Source organism: Chiloscyllium plagiosum, chromosome 20 (assembly GCF_004010195.1).
Source record: "Chiloscyllium plagiosum isolate BGI_BamShark_2017 chromosome 20, ASM401019v2, whole genome shotgun sequence".
NCBI lineage: Eukaryota > Metazoa > Chordata > Chondrichthyes > Orectolobiformes > Hemiscylliidae > Chiloscyllium > Chiloscyllium plagiosum.
Genome location: NC_057729.1, coordinates 37,558,210 through 37,580,795, shown reverse-complemented (window position 1 = coordinate 37,580,795; position 22,586 = coordinate 37,558,210). Strand labels below are relative to the sequence as shown.

The window sequence follows — 22,586 nt, the reverse complement described above, 5'->3', positions numbered from 1 at the left end:
AATTCAATATGACTTGTAAGGCAAGACCTACCCTTCACAAATCTGTGCTGGCTGTCCCTAATCAAGCAGTGTCTTTCCAGATACTCATAAATCCTATCCCTCAGTACCCTTTCCATTACTTTGCCTACCACCGAAGTAAGACTAACTGGCCTGTAATTCCCGGGGTTATCCCTATTCCCTTTTTTGAACAGGGGCACAACATTTGCCACTCTCCAATCCCCTGATACCACCCTAACTGCGGTAGTGCTTATTCTTTGTGTGTGTGCAGGTGTGAGACACAGTGAGAGACACAAGGTGTACGAATCTTTATTCAATTTCCACCACCAGGAAGAAAGGAAACATCCAAGTGACCAGTGACAAGCAGTGCCCTTCACATCAAAGGGCAATGCTGTGTGATCAAACAGTGAAGGGGAGGGCAGGGATTAAATCAAAATAGAATTGGAGGAGGAGATAATGCACTCCACTCCCTGCGGTGCCCACCTCTCCCTGAACAACTCCAGGGTGTTGGTGGAGACTGCGTACTCCTTCTCCAAGGACACCTTGGCTCTAACGTAACCGCGGAAGAGGGGCAGGCAGTCAGCCCTAACAACCCCCTCCATGGCTCACTGCCTGGACCTGTTTATGGCCAGTTTGACCAGGCCTAGGAACAGACCCATGAGGAGGTCTTCAGACCTGTCCTCCCTCCTCCGTACCGGGAACAACATGAGTATATTCTGGGAATCTTCAAAGAGGATTGGATACCATGCTAATGCAAATTCATGTACACTTGTTAACTATTTACTCCAGATATGGAGCATGATTCTAAACTCTCGTTCCAATTCCAAATAATCTGACATCACTGATGATCCAGTGCAGTTAACCAACTACGCATTAACTCCATACACTGAAACCACCCCCCCACCTCCCACACCAACCTCAATCCCCTACAAACTATACATCATAAACTTGTTACATTTTCATCCTACTTCTGTTTGACCCTTCCTTGCCAACCACTAGCAGTCTTTTCCAATAAAGACACCTTGCTCCAACAGTGTTGCTGACTCTTTCTGAGGAAGGAGATGGACTAATGTGCTCCATCACCACCTTGGAAGGAAATACATCGGCTGACCCTAGTGCCAGTTTCTTGCAAGAATTGGTATTTGGAAATGACACTGCCAATGATTTGAAGACAAGAGCAGTAAAGACTGATCAAAGGAGGACTGAGTCACAAAACAAATCTTCAGCAGCTTGAACCATCAAAATCTCTTAACGTTGATGAGAATAGATTAAATTTCTTAATCTCCTCTACTGCTTTTCTTTCTTTTATACATCCTGAGGAAACTTTAAATCAGTGGCATGAACAGAAGAGTTCTTCCTGGGAACTGAAATTGCTTCGTTGTAGCAGCAGGGAACGATAGATCAAAGAATGAACTGTTCAGTATGTAATCTTCTTAAAACATAACAATAACTCTGTCTCAAATACAACATCCTAAAATATAATACTTCTGACCACTTGGGTTCCTGAAGGTAATTTTCCAAGGTTTCCCAGACAAACAATGCCAGGAAATTTATCTGTCTTTAATCACTTATCTTGGATGTTGTTGGCAACTCACAACAGAGTCGCTCTGTAATGCTCTAACTTACAGAATTACGTTTTCCATCAAAAAAGGCAAAATCCTGGAAGGGCTTTGATTTTTTTTTATTGAATGAAATACAACATTAAATTTGTACAAAGCTTTTTTGAGAGTTCAATGCTTGTACGAGGGCTGTATTAATACTTGTCTTTCCGTGACAAATAGAGATTTAGAAAAAAATTGGCAGCCATGGATTTTGAAGTGATAATTAACTAATGTGTGTAGGTGTGGAAGTGCAAGATGTAGGTGTAACTCTTAATCAATACATCGTCCTTGTTTTTTGAACAGAGGAAGTGGTGCAGACGTTTGTAGCTAAGAAGGAGGTGTGCAAAACATTGGATGAGATAAATACAGTGAAACGAGAAAATATGAAAGAATTTTGCAGCTTTGAGAGTAGGTAAATCACCAGACCCAGATAAAATGAATGTCAAGCGAAACACAGGAGGATGTATGAAGGATCTGATGACAATTATTCCAGATCCACTCTGGCTGTCGGCAGACTGCAGAGAACTGGAGGACTGCTAATGTTCTTCTTTTTGAAATAAGAGAAAAAGTTAACCTCAAAAATAGATACATTGTTTGAAAGATTTGACTCACAGAATTGATTCATAGGAATGGCACAGATTAATTAGTGACAGCCAGCTTGAATTTATTATGAAACTCATGATTGACTAATTGAATAGAATATTTTGAAGAGGTAACTGGGGTGGTGGGGAGTAGTGCACTTGATCCAGTTTATTTGTATTTTAACAAGGCCTTTCAGATCAAGATTATAGATTTGGTCAAAAATTAAAGCCATGAGATGCAAAGAAAAATGGTAAGTGAGCTTCAATATTAGGCTATTGATAAGAAGCAGAAGAAAATAGCTATGCTGTATTTTTGTGACTGAAATGCTTCTTCCACTGGAATTCTGCAGGGTTATTGCCAGATTCTCTTTTTTTTAAATGGTGTTTATTAATAATTTAGATTAAATGTAGAAGGCATAATTAAGCAGTTTGTGGAAGATACAACAATCGGATATATGATCAGAAGCAAGGAAGAAACCTGTAACCTACTGGTAGATATAATGAATTGCGTAGATGCACAGAAAGGTAACAAACAAAAGTGAACTCATACATGAAGGAAATTATTTGAAGGGGACAAATAAGGCAACACAGTATCCAATAACGTGATTGGATATTTATAACGTTAGAGGATCCTTGGAGCACATGTTCACTAAAAGTAGCATGACTGGTGAGATAAATTGGTCAAGAAAGCATATGGATTACTATTCTTTATTAACCAAAGCTTAAGAGCAGCATGCCTGTGCTCAAAATGTATAACATACCAGCTGGACCATATCTGATGTATTGTGTGAAGTTCTAGTGTTGGAAGTCTGAAATCACAAGAGAATTTGCCAGAATAATGACAAGGATGATGCCAAAATTAGAAATTTTAATTATGAGGAAGCATTAAATTGTTTGAGTTGTTTCATTTGAAACAGGGGAGGCTGTGGGGGAAGACATAATTGAATTGTGTACAATTACAATGGGCCCAGATAGGATGGATAGGATGAATCTATTTCAATTAGCAAAGAGGAGATCAGTAAGTAGGGGCATAAGTTTAAAGTAATTGCTCAGAGGATGAGAGGGGAATTAGGGAAAAAATGTTTTCATGTAGAAGGTGGTGGGATATGGAATTTATTGCTATAGAATGTTAAGTGTAAAAACCGTCGTCATATTCACAAAGTATTTGGATGCGCAATCGAACTGCTGTAACTTTTGGCATTATAGACCAAGAATTGGTGAATGTTATGAAGCTGGATTGTTCTTTTGCAAACCATCAACGTGCCAAATGACCACCATCTCAAATTATTCATGTTCCTGTGACAACCTCGCAAGTTGTTGCTATTTTGTAACAGTTGTTCTTTAACTATTTCCTTTTACAGCATATTCTAATTTTAATTAACCCTTTTCATATTTCACTTCTTCCATTGAGCTGTTAGTCATGCTAAATATTTCCCTCACAGTTTTGGGTTTATTTTGATCTGATTATCCCTCCATGAAGCATCTTCAAAGTGTTACTGTACTAATTGGGATCAGCTAAACCTTGTTGTTTACAAGGTCATTGATTGATTGGCCCAGGTTAACAACCCAAACAGGAAAGCCTTGGCTGACCAATATAACCAGGAGATTAGGTTCCCCTTGGTCCCCTGCTCAGACGGAATTTCAGATTAGCCCCAGAATCTTTGACCTTCCACAGGAGCCTGTGCCCCACAACCTGAGCCACCTCCTAAATTTTGGATGTGTCCCTCTTAGGGATGTGAAATAGTGGGCTGTACCAACTGCTGCTGCACACCATCCACCTCTTCTCTTTTATCCACTACCTGGACATGCCTGAGCATGCCCACTTGTCTCTGTGGGGTGGAGATCCCCCATGGAGGGCTCTCTATGCAGGAGTCCTCCCTCTTTTTCACCGGGGGATCTGAAGTGGAGGGTTTTGCATGCAGCAATCCCATACAACTGCAGATTGTGGTGGTTCATGGACTCCCAGCCCAGCTGTTTGTTTTGTGGTGCTGTGGAGTGCATGGACCATGTAAAATGGGGTGTGAGCATTTGCACTCCCTTTTTTAGTTTTCTTAAAGATCTTCTTTCATGTTTTTGGTTGCAATTCAGTCTCATGCTCCTGATCTTTGGGCACTGGAGGGATGTGGAGGGAGAGGCAGATCAGAGGATCTCGTCATGGGTCTGGCCCTGACCAGGCTGCCCATTAACAGGTCCAGACAGAGGGCCATAGAGGTCGTCATATGGCCGACTGCCTTCCCCTCTTCCGCAGTTAAGTTCAGGTCTGGGTGTCCCTGGAGAAGGAGCATGTGGTGTCTAGCAACACCCTCGAGGTATTCAAGTACACGTGGGCACCGTGGGGCGTGGAGTGCTTTGTTTCCCCCAACAACTCCGGGTGCTCCGGTTTCCTCCCACAGTCCAAAGATGTGCAGGTCAGGTGAATTGGTCATGCTAAATTGCCCGTAGTGTTAGGTAAGGGGTAAATGTAGGGGTATGGGTGGGTTACGCTTCGGCGGGTCAGTGTGGACTTGTTGGGCCGAAGGGCCTGTTTCCACACTGTAATGTAATCTAAAAATCTAACTGTATTTTGACTGAATCCTACTCTCCCCTTCACATTTTTGTTCACACAGCCTTTGCCCTAAAGGAATGGGGCAGTGCTTGTCACCAACCACTCAGGTGTTTTTTCTTCCTGGTGGTGGAATATGAATAAAGTTTTCTGCAGTCAGTGTTTCTTCACGGTATCCTACACCTACACGCACACGACATGAGTGCTGGGGGGAAATAAGCACTACTGCAGTTTGGCAGTAGTGTGCGGAGGAAGAGGGAAAAAGAAACAACCAGATGAGAATCTCTTCAGTTCAAGAGCTGATTCTAAGCTGATTCTAAGCCACAGCCAGTGTTTTTTTACTGGTCAATAAAGGGTGGCTTGATGACGGGACCGGGCATCTGTGCAATTATTTCAGTTACTTAGCACTGGATTTAAAATGATGCTGGGTGTGGGCACACATTGCAAATCCTGTACTCAGATGATGGCATGATTGGTTACCAACACCTGCGGACACAATGCTGCTTTCAAAGGAAGTGCAGGAGGCAAGAGCGAATAACCTACAGGCACCTGCTCAACAGCTTCCTGAGCTCATTAGAGGCTCAAAATGAGCTCAACAGAGTAACAGCTAAGAATTTTCAATTCAGAGGCACAGGGAAAACAGAGTCTAGGACAAGCTGTGGTCTAGCTATTGAGAACACCATGTGAATTCGAGAGTACTATCAAATACAACATTCAACTGTTGTGTGGCCAAGCATGTTAATGTGTTTCCCTCTTAGTGGGAAAGATTTATGAATAGGTTATCCTCACTCGCCCATTCTAGAATAATATTCATATGAGATGTTCCATTCCAAATGGTCTCTGTTCAACCTTTCCCAATATGAGGGTTGCTGATGCACCATTGGTGTGACTGACCACTTGATTTGATAATGTTAAAGAGAACTATGGGCTTGCAATCTGCTCAGCCTGTGTGCATGTGTGTGTGTGTGTGGTGTATATAAAGTTGCAAGCTTGTCCCTTGACTGTCATGCATCTTGCTGAACTCAATAGATCATTAAAGCACTTTCCGGACTATATCCAGGTCCTTGTCTTCTTCTTTATTCTTTCATGGGATGAGGGCATCACTGGCTAGGCAGCAGTTATTGCCCATTCCTAATTGCCCAGAAGGAAGCTAAGAGTCAATCACCTTTGCTGTGGGTCTGGAGTCACATGTCGGCTAGACCAGGTAAGCATGGCAGTTTCCTTCCTTGAAGGACATTTGTGACTGAGATGGTTTTTTCTGACAATCAGAATGGATTCACACTTAATACCAGATTTTAAAAATTGAATTCAAATTCCGCCATCCGCTGTGGTGGCATTCGAACCTGGGTCCTCAAAACATTACCAGGGTCTCTGAATGAATAGTCCAGCAATAATACCACTGGGCAATTGCTTTCCTCCAAATGACTCATTGATTGCCAACTCCATTGTCCCCTTAATGCACGCTTCTTTGTCTGGCTGGAAAGATTTGTTCTTTTAGAAGAAGGGAAAAGCATAGCTCTCCTATCTAACAACAGCAACTATCAGACTGTCAAGGAAGGTGTTAGAGAACTTTGGGACCTCTGGGCCATCTGCCCAGGCCATCACTGGCCTCTGACAACACATCCGTTCCATTCTTCAAGGCAATAGTAAGCCTTGTTATGGCTGCCATTTGCCTTCAGGTAGCAGGCTGGAGGAACACAACAAGCCAGGCAGCATCAGGAAGTGCAGAAGTTGACGTTTTGGGTATAACCCTTCTTCAGGACTGGGGGGGTGGGTGTGGGGGGAGTTGCAGATAAAAGGGGAGGCGGGGCAGAGTGGTGAAGTGGGGATAGGTGAAGACAAGTTGAGCATACGGAGGTTGGTCAATAGGAGGAATGAATCTGGTGGATGGCAGGGAACAGTGGAAGGGAGGGGAAGGGGCTCGGAAGGGGGAAGGAGGTTATTTCAAATTGGAGAACTCAATGTTGAGACCTCTAGGTTGTAGGATACTCAGGCATGTGCCTTTTAAAGTCATCCTGTGCTAAGAGTGTTCATGCAGTGCTCAATTCCACTAACAAGCAACACCTCTACTAACTATTCACCTCTGGACTAATTAATACATTTACCTGGAAAAGTATTGATGACCTGATGGACACAGCAGTACTTTAGCTGTAAGATTTTTGAACCTACATTAAAAATCCAGCTCCTAGACAGATACTATATAAGTGAAAATTGTTTTTGAGAAGGTAGCAAATGAAATCCAAGTATTTCAGAAAGGAGGAAGAGAGAAAATGTACTACAGACGTGTTAGACTAAAATCATCAATAGAAGGAAACATGTTTGAATCTAATATACAGGATGTGAAAACTGGGTCCTGAGAAAATAAGTGTAGATTTGTCCAGAGTTCACAAGGATTTACAAAAGTGAAATCATGTTTGACAATTTGCTAGAATTTTTGAAGTTGTAACTAACAGAAGAGACAATGGGGGAACAATAGATGTGGTAGATGTGGACTTTCAAAAGACTTTTGATAAGGTTCCACACAGGATGTCAGTAAATAAAATTAGAGCGCACGTTTTGGGATAATATACTGGCATAGAAGAAAACAGTAGGTTTAAACAGGCCACTGGCACATTCTAACTAATGGGGTACCACAAATGTTAGAGCTTGGGAACATGGCACATGAAACAATGCAGCTAAAATGTGGTTATTCATTTTGATAAGAAAATCAGGATGTTTTTAAAATGATAAATTTGGAAGTGTTTATTTGCAAAGGGATCTGGGTGTTCTTCATTGTAAGACACTGCAAGTCAACATGCAGATGTAGCACACAGGAAGGTTAATATTATGTTGGCCTTTATTGCAAGAGGATTTGAGTGCAAAAATAACGATGACTGGCTGTAATTTATGGAACCTTGGCTAGACCTGGAGTATTGTATGTTGTTTTAGAGGGACAGTAATGAAGGTTCACAAGACTGATCTCTTGAATGCCAGGATTGTCCGATGAGTTGAGTTTGAGGAGACTGGGCCTATATGCTCTAGAGTTTAGAATAATGAGAGTTGATCTAGTTGAAGTATACAGAATTTTTACAGACCTTGGCAGAGTAGGTGCAAGAGAAATCATTCCCCTTGCAGAGGGTTCTGTAACCAGGGACAGAATCTCTGAATGAGAAGTAAAAAAAAATGACTGAGATGAGAAGAAATTCCTGTGCTCAAAGGGTGGTGAATTTTTGGAATTTTCTATCTTAAAGGGCTTTTGAGCTTTAGTCATTGTGCGTATTCCAGACAAAGATCAGTAGATTTCTAGAGATTAAAGGATGCAAAATTAGAATAAGGGAAGTATGATTGGAGTAGGAAATTGGGGTATATTATAATGGAGGTTGTGCGAGAATAACGATTGGAGGATTGGGTAATGGGATTGAGAGTTTTTTTTTAGATTAGATTACTTACATTGTGGAAACAGGCCCTTCGGCCCAACAAGTCCACACCGCCCTGCCGAAACGCAACCCACCCATTTCCCTACATTTACCCCTTTACCTAACACTACGGGCAATTTAGCATGGCCAATTCACCTGACCTGCACATCTTTGGACTGTGGGAGGAAACCGGAGCACCCGGAGGAAACCCACACAGACACGGGGAGAATGTGTAAACTCCACACAGTCAGACGCCTGAGTCGGGAATTGAACCCGGATCTCTGCCGCTGTGAGGCAGCAGTGCTAACCACTGTGCCACCGTGCTGTGGGTGTTTGGTAGCGTATAAGAGTTTGATTGCTATGGGGAAGGAGCAGGAGGGTGGGATTAAATAAACAGATCCTTCAAAGCGTTCAATGTGATGGCCTGTCAAGCTGTAAAAATTAATGATTGGGTAATGGGTATAACTTAGGATCTAGAATAACATTGGAATGGGTACAGGAGACCAAGACATGGGTAATCGAGTATGGGATCAATGTGCATAAGGCCACATTGGATAGAGAACAGATGATATGGAATAGAGCTGTGGGGAGGAATAGGGAATGGGAGTAACTGAGTAGCTTTTTCAAAGAATGGAAAAAGGCATAATAGTTTGAGGGCCTCATACAGTGTATAATATCAAGGGATGTGGAAATGAAGAGGAAAGTGGCATTAAGGTAGAAGATTAGCCATGATCTATCTGAATGGCATACAAGGCTCAAGAAACAGAATGACCTACTCCTGCTTCTATTTCCTATATTCCTGAATACATTTTGGTAATTTTATCTGAACAAGACAAAATTGATTGCTTTTGTTTGCTTGCTCATTTTATTTTGTGAAATCTTTTTGGACAAGTTGTATGTTACATATGTGAAAGATTAAATTATCAGCAGACCATAATGTTGGACCGAACAAATCTAATAAACTTCTACTGATTTTTCCATCCAGAGCCTACAGGTTTTCCAGATCAAAAAGCCAATCATAACAGTGTAACATTTCTCGTAAAGAACAAATTGCTTTGTGAAAGTAAATAAATTCACTTGATCTCCTACAAATTGAGTTAAATTATTTTGTGATATAAATTAAGTAGATTTAACAGCAACTCTGACTTCATAAGTGGTGCTAGTCTCTAGTAGCAATATTTAATGAAAGGATAAGTGACATCTGGAGTTAGGATTTGATCTGGTGAGGACAATACGCATGTGTAATTTCAGTCAAAAACTCTGCCACAAATGCCTCGTGGTATTTGGAGCAATTGGATTTTGCTCACAGTTGACAATAATGGTACTCAGAAGAACAGATTTCATCTGGTGTCATTGGCTCAAGTAACAACACTAAACCCAATGTCCTATTATCAAAAACACATTTGATGAAGTGAATCACATAAGGCTACTTAAGACAAGAGCATCTTGTATTGACACAGATAGACGATTGACTAACCAATAAGAGTCAGAGTTAGTATAAGGGGATATTTTCAGGATGTATCTTGTGGAGTGCGACATGGATCACTCTTGCAGCCACAATTTGCAATATATGTTAATGGATTGGATGATGGGACAGAATGCACTATCACTGAAATTGCAGATAACACAAAAATAGATGGAAAGGCAAGAGGTAAGAATGACACAGAATTTAGAGGAAGGTGTGGACATGTCAAGTGAGTGAGCAAAAAGTTGATAGATAGAATATAGTGAGAGAAACTGTGAGTGTGATTTGGCAGGAAGGATAGAAGAGCTGGTGTTTTTAAATGGAAAAATACTGCAGAAAGCTGCAGCACTGAAGGATTTGGGAGTCCTCATGCATAAGTCACAAAATGCAAGCATCCAAGTATAGCAGGTAATAGGGACTTCAAATAGAAAGTTGGTCTTTATTGCATACAGCGATACAGTCTCGTTACAGCCTTTAATCTAAACTTTTGCCAGGTCCTTTAAGACTAAACATTTCCCATTGTTATCACCAGTGATAACAATGTTAGAACATTTCTTAAATATAGAACTGCTAATCCTCAGAATATGGCACCTGTCTGTTTGTATTCCTGATGAAGGGCTTTTGCCCAAAACATCGATTTTACTGCTCCTTGGATGCTGCCTGAACTGCTGTGCTTTTCCAGCACCACTCTACTCCAGAATCTGGTTTCCAGCATCTGCAGTCATTGTTTTTACCTGTTTGCACTATTTGAACTTGAATAGTCAGCAAGATTCGAAGCTAACTGACATAGTACCAGAGGTACCTTCAATTAAATGCTAAAAATTACAATGGACTAAATTGTTTCCCAGTGTGTATTGTAATGTTAATGATTTTATGAATCCAGCATATTGACTTGCTGGTGGTGACTCCACATTGCTACAAAGATGCTTTTGGCCATCCAGAGCAAATTTAACACATGACTTTAATATTTTTTCACAAACATCGATAGATGGCAAATGATTACCTATCATAACAAATAATTTAAAAAATCTACCTGCTAGTCTAATGACTGCATTTTTTGATTATTTCAAAGATCTATTCAGAAATGGCTAGGATAATTTACTCAATAATGAGGAAGCTGGAATACAATTAACCTGATGCTAGCTCTGAGATTACATTACATGGTTCTGATAGTATTTTATTAATGATATTAATCAACAAAAGCAATGGGGAGGTTGATTAAAAAAAGTTATAACACTTAAATATTCATTCATATTGACCCCTGCTGTGAAGCTATTACTAAAGTGAAATGAATAGTGCAAGCTGAAATATTTTACAGGATGCTTACAGAATAATTCAAACAATATTGAAAATACTGTTTTTCTTGACTACTTTTACAAAATTAATGCATAAAATTAATTATGCACTTTACATAAGAATTTGAGAAATTATTGAGATCTTTAAACTGATAGTTTTAATAAGGAGAATTGTTTATAACTGCTACATTTATCTGATTTAAAATACAAATTGTATGTTTTGAACAAGCAGAGAAAACATGAATTATTAACAGAGCAATTTCTTGTGCTTTTCTTAAGTCTAATCTGGTTATATTTCTATCCTCACTAGTTTGCAATTATATTTATGGCTGGAGGTTTTCCAGTGAACTGACCTTGTCACATTAAACATAATTTGGTACAAGTCTTTGTTGTTCCAACAGATGTTAAGGGAATATGAGCAATTTTACCATGATAAGAAAAAAATGAGAATGAATAGATAGTGTAGGAGGAGAACATAGCAGACTTCAAACTTCAAAAGGTGAATTAAAAGTAAAAAATTGTTGACATGCTCATAATGGCAATTGAATGCGACAAATGTCATTTAGTTATATACTTACAGGAAATAGGGTTTGGCTCTTGCATGGTCTTTGGAAGTGTGAATCCACAGAATGAAATAAATTTGCAGTATTTTTTTTTTGGAAAAACTGTTATTCCATATGCCCACTCATGGAAGTATTTTTGTCAAATATAAAGAACCTTTACTGAATTTATTAAAATAATTGATAGATGGAATAATATTCAGCTTGAAAAGATGCAGGTGAAAATTGGTGTTTGGTAGGCTTTCTGCATTTGGTGCCTCCATAATAATGCACAAGAATTCAAAATAAATGTAGATCACTGAATCAACTATAAATTTCAAGCTTTGTTGTAAGCAGTACAGTGGATTGGTTGATCTCATTAAGGTCTTTACCTTAGTTTCATTGTATGCATTATTAATTCAAACAAAATGAGTTGAAACAGTATTTTCAGTTGAACTTCGTTATGCTAATCGTAAAAAATATTTTTACTCTTAGGATCCTTTATGATGGTGAACAGCTCTGGACGGATCTCAGGACAGAAAGCTCATCTATTATTGCCTATATTAAAAGAGAATGACACACACTGCATTGACTTCCACTATTTTCTGTCAAGCAAAGACCGATCAAGTCCTGGTGCTTTAAATGTCTATGTGAAAGTTAATGGTGGACCTCAAGGAAACCCTGTCTGGAATGTGTCTGGGATAGTTACTGAAGGATGGATTAAGACAGAGCTGGCTATCAGCACATTTTGGCCAAACTTCTATCAGGTAAGGTTATAGAATCTTATTGTATTGTATTAACAGGCTCTGTAACTGGAGCTTATGTGCAGATGCCAGCATTGTTGGGTTGTCAAATTGATAATGTAGGGAAGTGATAATGTAGAGTCTGTTGTGATATGGTTTCTGACAACTGGCATAGATGAGCATGACAAAGATTTACAAACTATTCAGCAACCCAATCTTTGTGTTTCAGTTTGTTTGTGATTGAGGAAAAGGAAAGACGATTTTAAATATATATTATATAACCTGCTGAATTAAATTGGAGCCAACACAATGTTGAACCCGCTCCACTGTGATTCACAGAACTGACCGTGCCAAAGACTCCAGGTCAGCACAACTGAACAAAGCTTTGTTCACACCAGAATGAGCATACATTGAAGCATATTATAGAGAAAAAGCAAAATAAGCAGTATGTCACTTGTTTGGATAGCCAAAGCTTCAAAATCGCTCACTATACAGGACAAAGTAGCTTGCTTGTTGGGCACCTCACCCACCATCTTCAACTTTCACCACTTCTATCACAGGAGCACAATGACTGCAGTTCTGCAAGATGCCCTGCATCAACTTACCAAGGCATCTTGTATTTTCTAGTCCACAAACTGTACCATCTAGACGGGCAAAGGTAGCACATGCACAGGTACACCACATCCTGCATGTAATCCTCAAAATCACATGCCATCCTGAATTGAAACTAAACCATTGTTCCCTCACTGTTATTGGGTTGAAATCCTGAAATTCACCTCAACACTGAATATACCTACGCCATATGGACTTCAGCAGTTCAAGAAGATGGTTCATTGCAGTCTTCTCAAGGGCAGGTAGAGAAGGGAAATAATTTCAGCAACGCCCAAACAAACATAAAGACTAGGAACAGAAGTCGGCCATTTTTCTCATTCAACCTACCCTGCAATTCAATTAGATCATGGCTGATCTCAGTACTCAACATTCATACCTACCCTCAAAAACAATTTTATCCCTTTGTTTATCTATCCACCTCCACCTTAAAAATATCCAAAAGCTTTATTTCCATTGACAAAACAGGAAGAGATTTCAAATGGCTCACAGCCTACTGAGGGAAAAAAATTCTCTTTAGTTCGAACTGAACTAGAAAGTGCCTTACTTTTAAAGAGAGTACCTTGTTCTAGATTCTTCCACAGGAAGAAAATCTTTTCCACATTTAAACTATCAAGATCCCTTCAGATCTTATATGTTTAAATTAAGTCATTAATTATTGTTTTAATCTCTAGTAGTTAGCGTAAAACCATTTATTTCAGGTGTTAATACAGCAAAGCTTCTCTGAACTGTTTCCAATGCATTTATATCCTTCCTTACATAAAGAAACTAATACTGTACACAGTATTCTCTTGTGGTCTCACTAACATTCCTTTATGACTGAAACACAAACTCTTACTTTGGTATTCAATCTCCCTCACAACAAAAAAATAAGTTTCCCTAAGTACTTATTGTACTTGTGTTTCATGTAATAGGGCGCAGAGACCTTCAGCATTTCCATTTTGCAATCTCTTGCCATTGGACAATATGCTTTTCTATTCTTCTTGCTAAAATAGATAATACTATATTTTCCCACATTACTGTATTTGTCAGATTTTTGTCCACTCACTTAACCTTTTAGCTTCCTTATGTCCTCTTCACAGCTTATGTTACCTTGCAACATCAGCAAATTTAGCAAACATGCCCCCAGTTCCTTCATCCAAGTCATTTATATAAATTGTAAAAGGTCGATGACCAGCACCAATCCCTGCTTTATCTTGACCCATTTATGACAACTTCCAGTTAACCAGCCAATCTTCTATCCACGTTAACCCCTACGGCATGAGCTATTATTTTCCCCAAAACCTTTATCAAATGTCTTCTGAAAATTCGAATTGAGTATATCCACCAGGTTTTCCTTTCCCCATAATATTTAGAACTGATTCAAAGAAGCCCAATAAATCATTTAAGCGTGATTTACCTTTCAGAAAACGTCTGATTAACTTGCACATATGAGTGTTCTGTTATAATTTCTTTATTAATACCTTCTAACATTTTTCCTATGACAGAAGTTAACCAATCTGGCCCCTAATTCCAGATTTCTGTTTCCTCTAATTTTTTAATAAAGCAGATACATTTGTTACCTTCCAATCTAATGGAAACATCCCTGAATCCAAGGTGTTTAAGAAAATTAAACAAATCCATCAACTATTTCACTCATTACTTTTTTAAGACACTAAGATGAAGCCCATCAGGACCCTGAGGCTGTTGGCCTGCAACTCCACCCATTTGCTTATTTACTTTCTTGGTGATTGAAATTTTCTTGAATTCCTTCCTTCTATCCATTTCCTGATTTTCAGCAACTTCTGGAATGTTCCTTACATCCCTTGAGGACTGATGCAAAATACCCTAATTAATTCATCTACTACCTCCTCTTTTCCATTATTAGTTGTTCAGAATTGCTTCCAAAATGAGTTCTTCATTTCTGAAGAGGAGTCATATCAAAGTCAAAATGAAAACTCTCTCTCTGTCTCCACAGAAGTTGCCAGACTTGCTGAGTTTCTCCAGCTTTCTCTGTTTGTTCCACATCCTGTTCATTTATTTCTCTCTGGGAGACTAATGGAAAGGTAAATGAAACTGAAATACAGATCATCTATGATCTAACTGAATAATAGTGCAAATTTGAAAGGTCTACTATATATCCTATAGCTTCCTGAGGTAAGTTAGTCTTCTACAAAGCTAATCACACTATGTATTTTGATATCATTTATTCACCTTAGATTGCTTTCCCAGTAATCACGTCCAGGCAGTTGATGCAAGGTTGCATGTTACAACATTTTGTAGATTTTTCAATACAATATAATTTCTTTTTTATAAAACTTAATAGACTGTGATAAAAGGCAAATATACAGTAATGTGTTGTGTTGATTAGTATATTGGTGTAATAGCTTACATGGAACTAAGTGATACATATTAGGACTTGACTTCAATATTAGACTTCATTAATTTTTGAGTGTATTAAGGAATAGAGATTTAATTTATTGATCACTGACTTTGCCATTTCAGGTTATTTTTGAATCTGTTGCTTCAAAGGGTCATCCTGGATACATTGCAATAGATGAAGTTAGAGTACTCGCTCATCCTTGCAGTAAGTAATGATAAAAAATGTCATTAAAACATTTGTAATGAGTGCCTGGAAATTAAAGGCTTAGACTTTCAAGTGTAATTCCATGTACATTTTGCACTGATGCTGAAATTTACATCTAGTGATTATCTATATAGCTGCACTCAATTGGTAGATATTTTGGTGATGTTGTTTCAGTATCCTGAAACCTGTTTATCCAAATATTAATGCTTTTTTTTAGATTAAATTACCTACAGTGTGGAAACAGGCCCTTTGGCCCAACAAGTCCACACCAACCCTCCGAAGAGCAACCCACCCAGACCCATTCCCCTACATTTACCCCCGCACCTAACACTACGGGCAAGTTAGCATGGCCAATTCACCTAACCTGCACATCTTTGGACTGTGGGAGGAAACCTGAGCACCCGGAGGAAGCCCACGCAGACATGGGGAGAATGTGCAAACCCCACTTTCTTATAACACTTAATTTGAAATTAGGCATGGATTTTGAAACCTGGAGTGAAGCAAAGGCACTGACTTCTGACTAAAAGATCGAATGATCTCCATGGTAAGAGCTTTCCCTCTTCTCACCAGGTGGTGGATGACATTCTTGTTAATAGGGGTTCTCAGCATCAAGCTGCAGTGATGATGTCAAGCACATTAAACTAAATCAAATCACTTTTTTCTAAAAAAAAATTGACGTACAGTGAAAGAAATATACAGCCTTTTACAGAAGGTTTAAATTTGAAGCTGAAATGTCATGAATAAGAGATTTAAAAGAAACTTTACATATTCAGTAACTAAGAGAAACATTTATAATTATGAAGTTATATTCTCAGGTCCACATGAACTATTCAGCAGTAGTTTTACTTGAAATCATGCTGGGACCAGAGTCCTCTCAACTTGCATAACTAGGACTGGAGAAAAGGCTTAAAACTAAATAAGACGGTGGGGTGGGGGAGGAGGTGGATTCGGCTGCATGGAAAACTAGAAAATCAAAGGTAAAGGTAGGATTGCAGGTTAGTGTTGGACTTGATTGCTTCTAGAAAATAAAAGGAATGTACAGAATGTGTCAATGCCATACTGCACCAACCAACTATAAAAGTGCACGGAAATCCAATAATAAAACAAACTTAAAGGCTTTGTAACTTAATGCACAATGCATTTGCAATAAGGTTGACGAACTGATAGTGCAGGTTGAGGTAAATGAGTATTGCCACTGTGTGAACATGGTTACAAGGAGATCAAAACTGGAAACTTAACATTCAAGGATATTTGACCTTTCAGAGAGATAAGAGGGATTGAAAAGGTGATGGGGTAGCACTATTAAAAAGAGATGAAATGAGAACAGGTATGATCTAAGTTCAGATGATGTTGAGCCCATTAGGGCGAAGGTGAAAAGAAAGCAAGGGAAAGAAGAGATTGACAGGAGTTGTGTATAGACCCACAAACAGTCAGCACTCTGTAGGAAAAGCTAAATAATCAGAGCATGTAAAAACAATCAAGCAATAATCATAGGTAACTTTAATCTTCATGTTGATTGGGTTAAGTTGGAAAGGTTAGCTCTGACAACAAGTTCATAGATTGCATTATAGATAGTTTCTAAGAGCAATATGTCATGGAGCCAACTAGAGAGCAGGCTATCTTGGATTTGGTTATGAAGTAGATTTAATAAATTACACCTGAGTGAAAGATCCACTAGGAAGTAATGATCATAACACATTAGAATTTAATATTCAGTTCAAGAGTGAGAAACTTGGTTCGGAAACAACTATGTTTAACTGAAAGGGAATTACAATGAAATGAGGATAGTTAGCTAAAATGAACTGAGTGGACAGATTAGCAGAAATGACAGTAAGCAAGTAGTAGCAGACATTCAAGGAGGCAATCCATGACTTTTAGCAAAAGGACATCCCAGTAAGGAGGAAAGTTTAGAAGAAAGAAACGAACCATGACTAACCAAAGAAGTTAAGGAGAGTATTAAGTTAAAAGAAAGAGCATATAAGAAGGCCAAATAAGAAGGCCATTATGAATCCATAATGGAGGAACAAAATAATAACAAGGACAGAGAAGATAAACTATGAGGGTGAAATAGCAAGAAATTGACAAGGAAAGCTTCTTTAAATATATAAAATGGAAAATAGAGGTCAAAACATAGACTCCTGAGAAAATAAATTTGGGGAGATTGTTATGGGGAGCAAAACAATAGCAGAAGAGTTAAACGGATATTTTGCATCAGTCTTCATGGTGGAAAATACTTCAAACATTGCATTAATACAAAGAATACTGGGAATGAATTAAGTCTCATTAGCCAACACTAAAAACGTAGTAGTAGACAAATTAATGAGGAAAAGGCAAATACGTCCCTCAGCTCTGATGGCTTGCATCCTGAAATCATAAAAGAGGGAGCAACAGAGATAGTGACCACCTTAGTTGTAATTTTCCAAACATTCTTGATTAATGAGAAGTACCAGAGGATAGAAAATTGCTAATGTGACACCCCTATTCATTAAAGGAGGGAAGCAAAAAGTGGATAACTATCGGCTGATTTACCTCACATCAACTGTTGGAAAAGAATTGGAATCAAGCAAGTAATAGCAAAACATTTAGAAAATCTTAGTTCTAATCAAACAAAGTCATGGCTCATGAAAAGACAATCATGTCTGCCTAATTTATTTCTTTGAGGAGATCTAAATCAGCATGAATAGAGGCAAACAAGTAGATGTGTTGACAAAAGAGAAAATGCTGGAAAATCTCAGCAGGTCTGGCAGCATCTGTATGGAGAGAAAAGAGCTGATGTTTCGAGGCTAACTAGCCCTTTGTCAGCTTTTGACAAAGGGTCAGTTAGACTCGAAACATCAGCTCTTTTCTCTCCTTACAGATGCTGCCAGACCTGCTGAGATTTTCCAGCATTTTCTCTTTTGGTTTCAGATTCCAGCATCTGCAGTAATTTGCTTCTATTTAAGTAGATGTGTTGTATCTGGTTTTCCAGAAAGCATTTAAAAAGATACCTCACAAAGGGTTAAGTCATAAGATAAAAGCCCATGGTGTTGGAGGGTGTATATTGGCATGGGCAGGAAACAGCAAGTTGGAAATAGGGTTTTTATGTTAGGTTGTGACCTGTTACCAGTGACGTTCCACAGGGATCAGTGCTGGGATCACAATTGTTTACATATATCAATTATTTTGAGAACAGAAATGAATGCACTGTAGCCACATTTGCAGATGATACAAAAATAGGTGGAAAGGCAAGTTACGAGACAAAATTTGCTGTGAGAGATTGATAGGTTAAGTAAATAGGCAAAAGTTGGCAAATCGACTATAATGTGGAAAAATGTGACAATCTTAATTTTAGAAGGGAGAACAAAATAGTATTTAAATGGAGAAAAACTGCAGAAAGCTACAACACAAATGGTCTTGGGTACTTGTGCAAGAAACACAGAAAGCCAGCAGCAGGTAATCAGGAAGGCTAATGGAATGCTGGCCTTATTTCAAGGGAGTAAAAGATTAGAGCAGTCTTACTGCAACTGTGCAAAGTACTGGTAAGACCACATCTGAAGTACTGTGAGCTGTTTTGGCCCCCTTACTTCAGGAAAGGTATCTTTTCATATGAGCATTTCAAAGAAGCTTCACAAGGATGATCTCTCAAATGGAAGGATTGTCTTATGAGCAAAGGCTGAACAGCTTGGGACTTTACTCACTACAGGGCAAAAGTGAGGACTCACTACAGTGTACAAGAATGAGAGATGATCTAATTGAAACATATAATATTCTTAAAGAGCTTGACAGGGTAAATGCAGAAACAATATTTCCCCTCATGGGAGAGTCAGGACCAGAGGGCATAGTTTCAGAACAAAGAGGTGCCAATTTAAGACTGAGGAGGATTTTTTTCCTTGAAAGTATCTTCAGGACTCCTTGCCATAGAGAGCTGTGGAGGCAGAGTCGTGGTGTATATTTGAGGCTGAAGTAAAATAGATTCTTGATCAGCTGGGGAACTAAGGGTTTGGAGGAAGGACAGCAACATGGATGTGAGGGGAGTCGGTCAGCTATATTCTTAATGAATGGCAGTGCAGGCTTGAGGGGCCAAATTTCAAGATTAGAGTGGTGTTAGAAAAGCGCAGCAGGTCAGGCAGCATCTGAGGAGCAGGAAAATCGACGTTTCGGGCAGGAGCCCTTCATCAGAAATCCCTAAACATTGGTTTTCCTGCTCCTCGGATACTGCCTGATGTGTTGTGCTTTTCCAGCACCACTCTAACTTGACTCTGATATCCAGCATCTGCAGTCCTCACTTTCGCCTTGAGAGGCCAAATGACCTATTCCTATGCCTTATTGTTTTATGGATCACCAGTGAAAAGCTATTTATAGCGAAGTGGACACCGGCTTACAAAATCTGTAAAAAGGTAATATGAGAGTGGCAGAGAGGAATTTTTCATCCACTTAATTAATTTCACTGATTATTCACTTTGAGGTACTGGAGAGGCATTCCACTGTCAGCCCGTGCCTTACCAGTGAATGACAAATCACAATTTCATATTTTCCACATCCACTTGCACTATTGCCAAACCCTGTAGTTTCAGTCAGATGCAGAAAGGGAATGACTAAGTGCACTCGCAGTTCAACTTTAGAAAACCCTAAATTTGGGGCAAAAATGTTTGATAAGGTTCTCTTTGTATAAGACAGGAGATGGTATTTAACATTATGTCAAAGCTAGTAGCCAACAATAGCTGTAGGTGTTCTGTTTAATATGTTAGTTTAGGAAAAAAATCCAAATTATTGCTTCAATTTCAGATTTAAAAAAACATTGACAACAATCATGCATGGTTTTTAAAATTGAAATCACTATTGCAGTACAACACACTGGACATTGGTTAAGACAGCAGTGAGAATAAGTAAGACTTGATACCCAAGAGAATGCAGACTTTGTAGTAGATTTAATTTCTTGAAATGGCTTGGCCTTACTCAGTTGATATTTATGAAGGCAGACAAGAAGAATCTGATTTCGAGCAACATGAACGGGAGAAGGAAAAGCACCTGGAGAGAGGAACTGTAATTGGAAAAACAGCAATACTAGTGAGAGCAGTATTGGTCAGCTGACTGTCAAGCTGCAGCTGAGCTTTCCTATCCTGAGACCTTTGAAAGACATTTCATGCTGGGAAAAAATAGATTCCAACACAAGCTATATCCATTATGGTCAGACTGAACAATCCACCAATTAAGAATCTTTGGAGTCAGTCATGTAAAATCCTGACTTGCAGGGAGCTAAATATGGAAATAGGCAAAGATACTCTTTTTCAATTTGTTCTTTTAGATCTTCTGTCAAGTATAGCCTCGATCAATTCAGGGGTTTAGGATGCACAACCTTTTGTTTTAGAGGCAAGACATTGAGCAAAGCTAACAGCGAGAGTAGTAATGAGGTGATGGGTCCTGGTGCTGGGCCCATTACTACTTGTTATCTATATCAATGATTTGGACGAAAATGTACCAAGGCATGATTAGTAAGCTTGTAGATGGCACTAAAATAGGCGGTATCGTGGGTCGTGAGGAAGGTTCTCAGAAATTACAACAGGACCTTGATCAGCTGGGGAAGTGGGCTGAGAAATGGCAAATGATGTTTAATATAGATAAGTGTGAAATCTTGCATTTTGGAAAGTAAAATCATGATGAATGGTAGGGCCTTAAGGAGTGTAATGGAGCAGAGGGACCTCAGAGTTCAGTAGACAGGGCAGGAAAGAAAGCTTTTGGCATATGGCCTTCAAGCATTGAGTAGAGAAGTTGAGAAGTTATGTTGCAGTTGTACAAGATGTTGGTGAGGACGCACTTGGAGGATTGCGTTCAGTTTTGGTCAACTTGTTAGAGGAAGGATGTTATTAAACTGGAAAGAGTACAGAAGAAATTTACAAGGATATTTCCAGGACTCAAACGTCTGAATTACAGTGAGAGGTTGGACAAGCTAGGACTTTTTTGTTTGGAGAGTAAGAAACTGAGGGGGAAGCTTAAAGAAGTACATAAAATCATGGGAGGCATGGATAGGGTGACTGCACTCAGTCTTTTTGCCAGGGTTGAGGAATCAAGGACTAGAGGGCATCAGGTTAAGGTTAGAAGGTAAAGAATAAAAGGGAACCTTCAGGGCAATTATTTTCACAGAGGCTGGTATGTATATGGAATGAGCTGCCAGCGGAATTGGTTGAGGCAGGTACATTAACAACATTTAAAAGGCATTCGTATAGGATACATGAATAGGAAAGATTTAGAATGATATGGACCAAGTGCAGGAAATTGGGATTACCGTGAATGGACATTTTGGTTGGCCAAAGGACTTGTCTCCGTGCTGAAGGACTCTTTGCCATTTGTACTTTGAAAGAAGGAAAGGGAATGATTGAGGGAGGTAGGAACTATTACACTTTTGAAGTCCTGGGGCAAAATAAACCAAATAATTTGTTGAAAATAACCATTGACAATAGATTCTAACTGAAGTGATACTGAACATAGGAATGCTAGAACATCACTGGAGGTATTCTTCAGGAAAATGGCTTAAATTGAATGTTATTCAGCTAGTTCATCAACTCTCCTCAATTATAAGATCAATAGTGGGGATGATCAATAATTCCTGTGTTTAATACTGTCTTTGATTTAATGAAGTGAAATAGACCTGCTTGCAGAAAGATCTGGACATGGATGGATTGAAGTGGCTTGGAACATTCATACCACACAAATGCCTGGCACCAACTCTCCAACAAGACAGAATCTAACCATTTCCCCTTGACAGTCAGTTGTATTACTTTCACCTAATTCCACCATCAGAGTCATTGATTTTACCAGTAGCCATAAACTTAAGTGGATCAGCCACATGATTCCTGATGAAGGGCTTTTGCCCAAAACATCGATTTTCCTGCACCTTGGAAGCTGCCTGACCTGCTGTGCTTTTCCAGCACTACTCTAATCTTGACTCTAATCTCCAGCATCTGCAGTACCCACTTCTGCCCATATATGTACTGTGGCTATAAGAGGCCAGAGGCTGGAAATTAGCAAGTAACTCATCTACTGATTTCCCAAAAGCTACTCACCATGTACATAGCACAAGATAGGTTTCTGATTAAGTATTCCCCATTTGTTTGTGTGATTCCAGCTCTGTTAACATTTAAGATCAATACGATCCAGGAAAAAGGAGCCAATTTAGTTGGCACCCAGTTCAACGACTTCTATAACCACTGACACACAATTCATTGACTCAACTTGTCAGGTCTCTTTCGATAAAATTTGTCCAAAAAAAAATTAAT

General features: G+C 39.1%; 1 protein-coding gene across 6 annotated transcripts in view; it reads left to right on the top strand.

Moving 5' to 3' along the window:
- LOC122560178 (receptor-type tyrosine-protein phosphatase T-like) overlaps nucleotides 1-22,586 on the top strand; it is a 1,397,629-nt gene that overhangs the window by 548,061 nt on the left and 826,982 nt on the right. For all 6 annotated transcript variants that reach the window (XM_043710562.1, XM_043710557.1, XM_043710558.1 and 3 more), the window contains exons 3-4: nucleotides 11,911-12,182; nucleotides 15,252-15,333. In XM_043710562.1, the coding sequence (XP_043566497.1) occupies nucleotides 11,911-12,182; nucleotides 15,252-15,333 (354 nt within the window). The remainder of the gene's footprint in view (nucleotides 1-11,910; nucleotides 12,183-15,251; nucleotides 15,334-22,586) is intronic.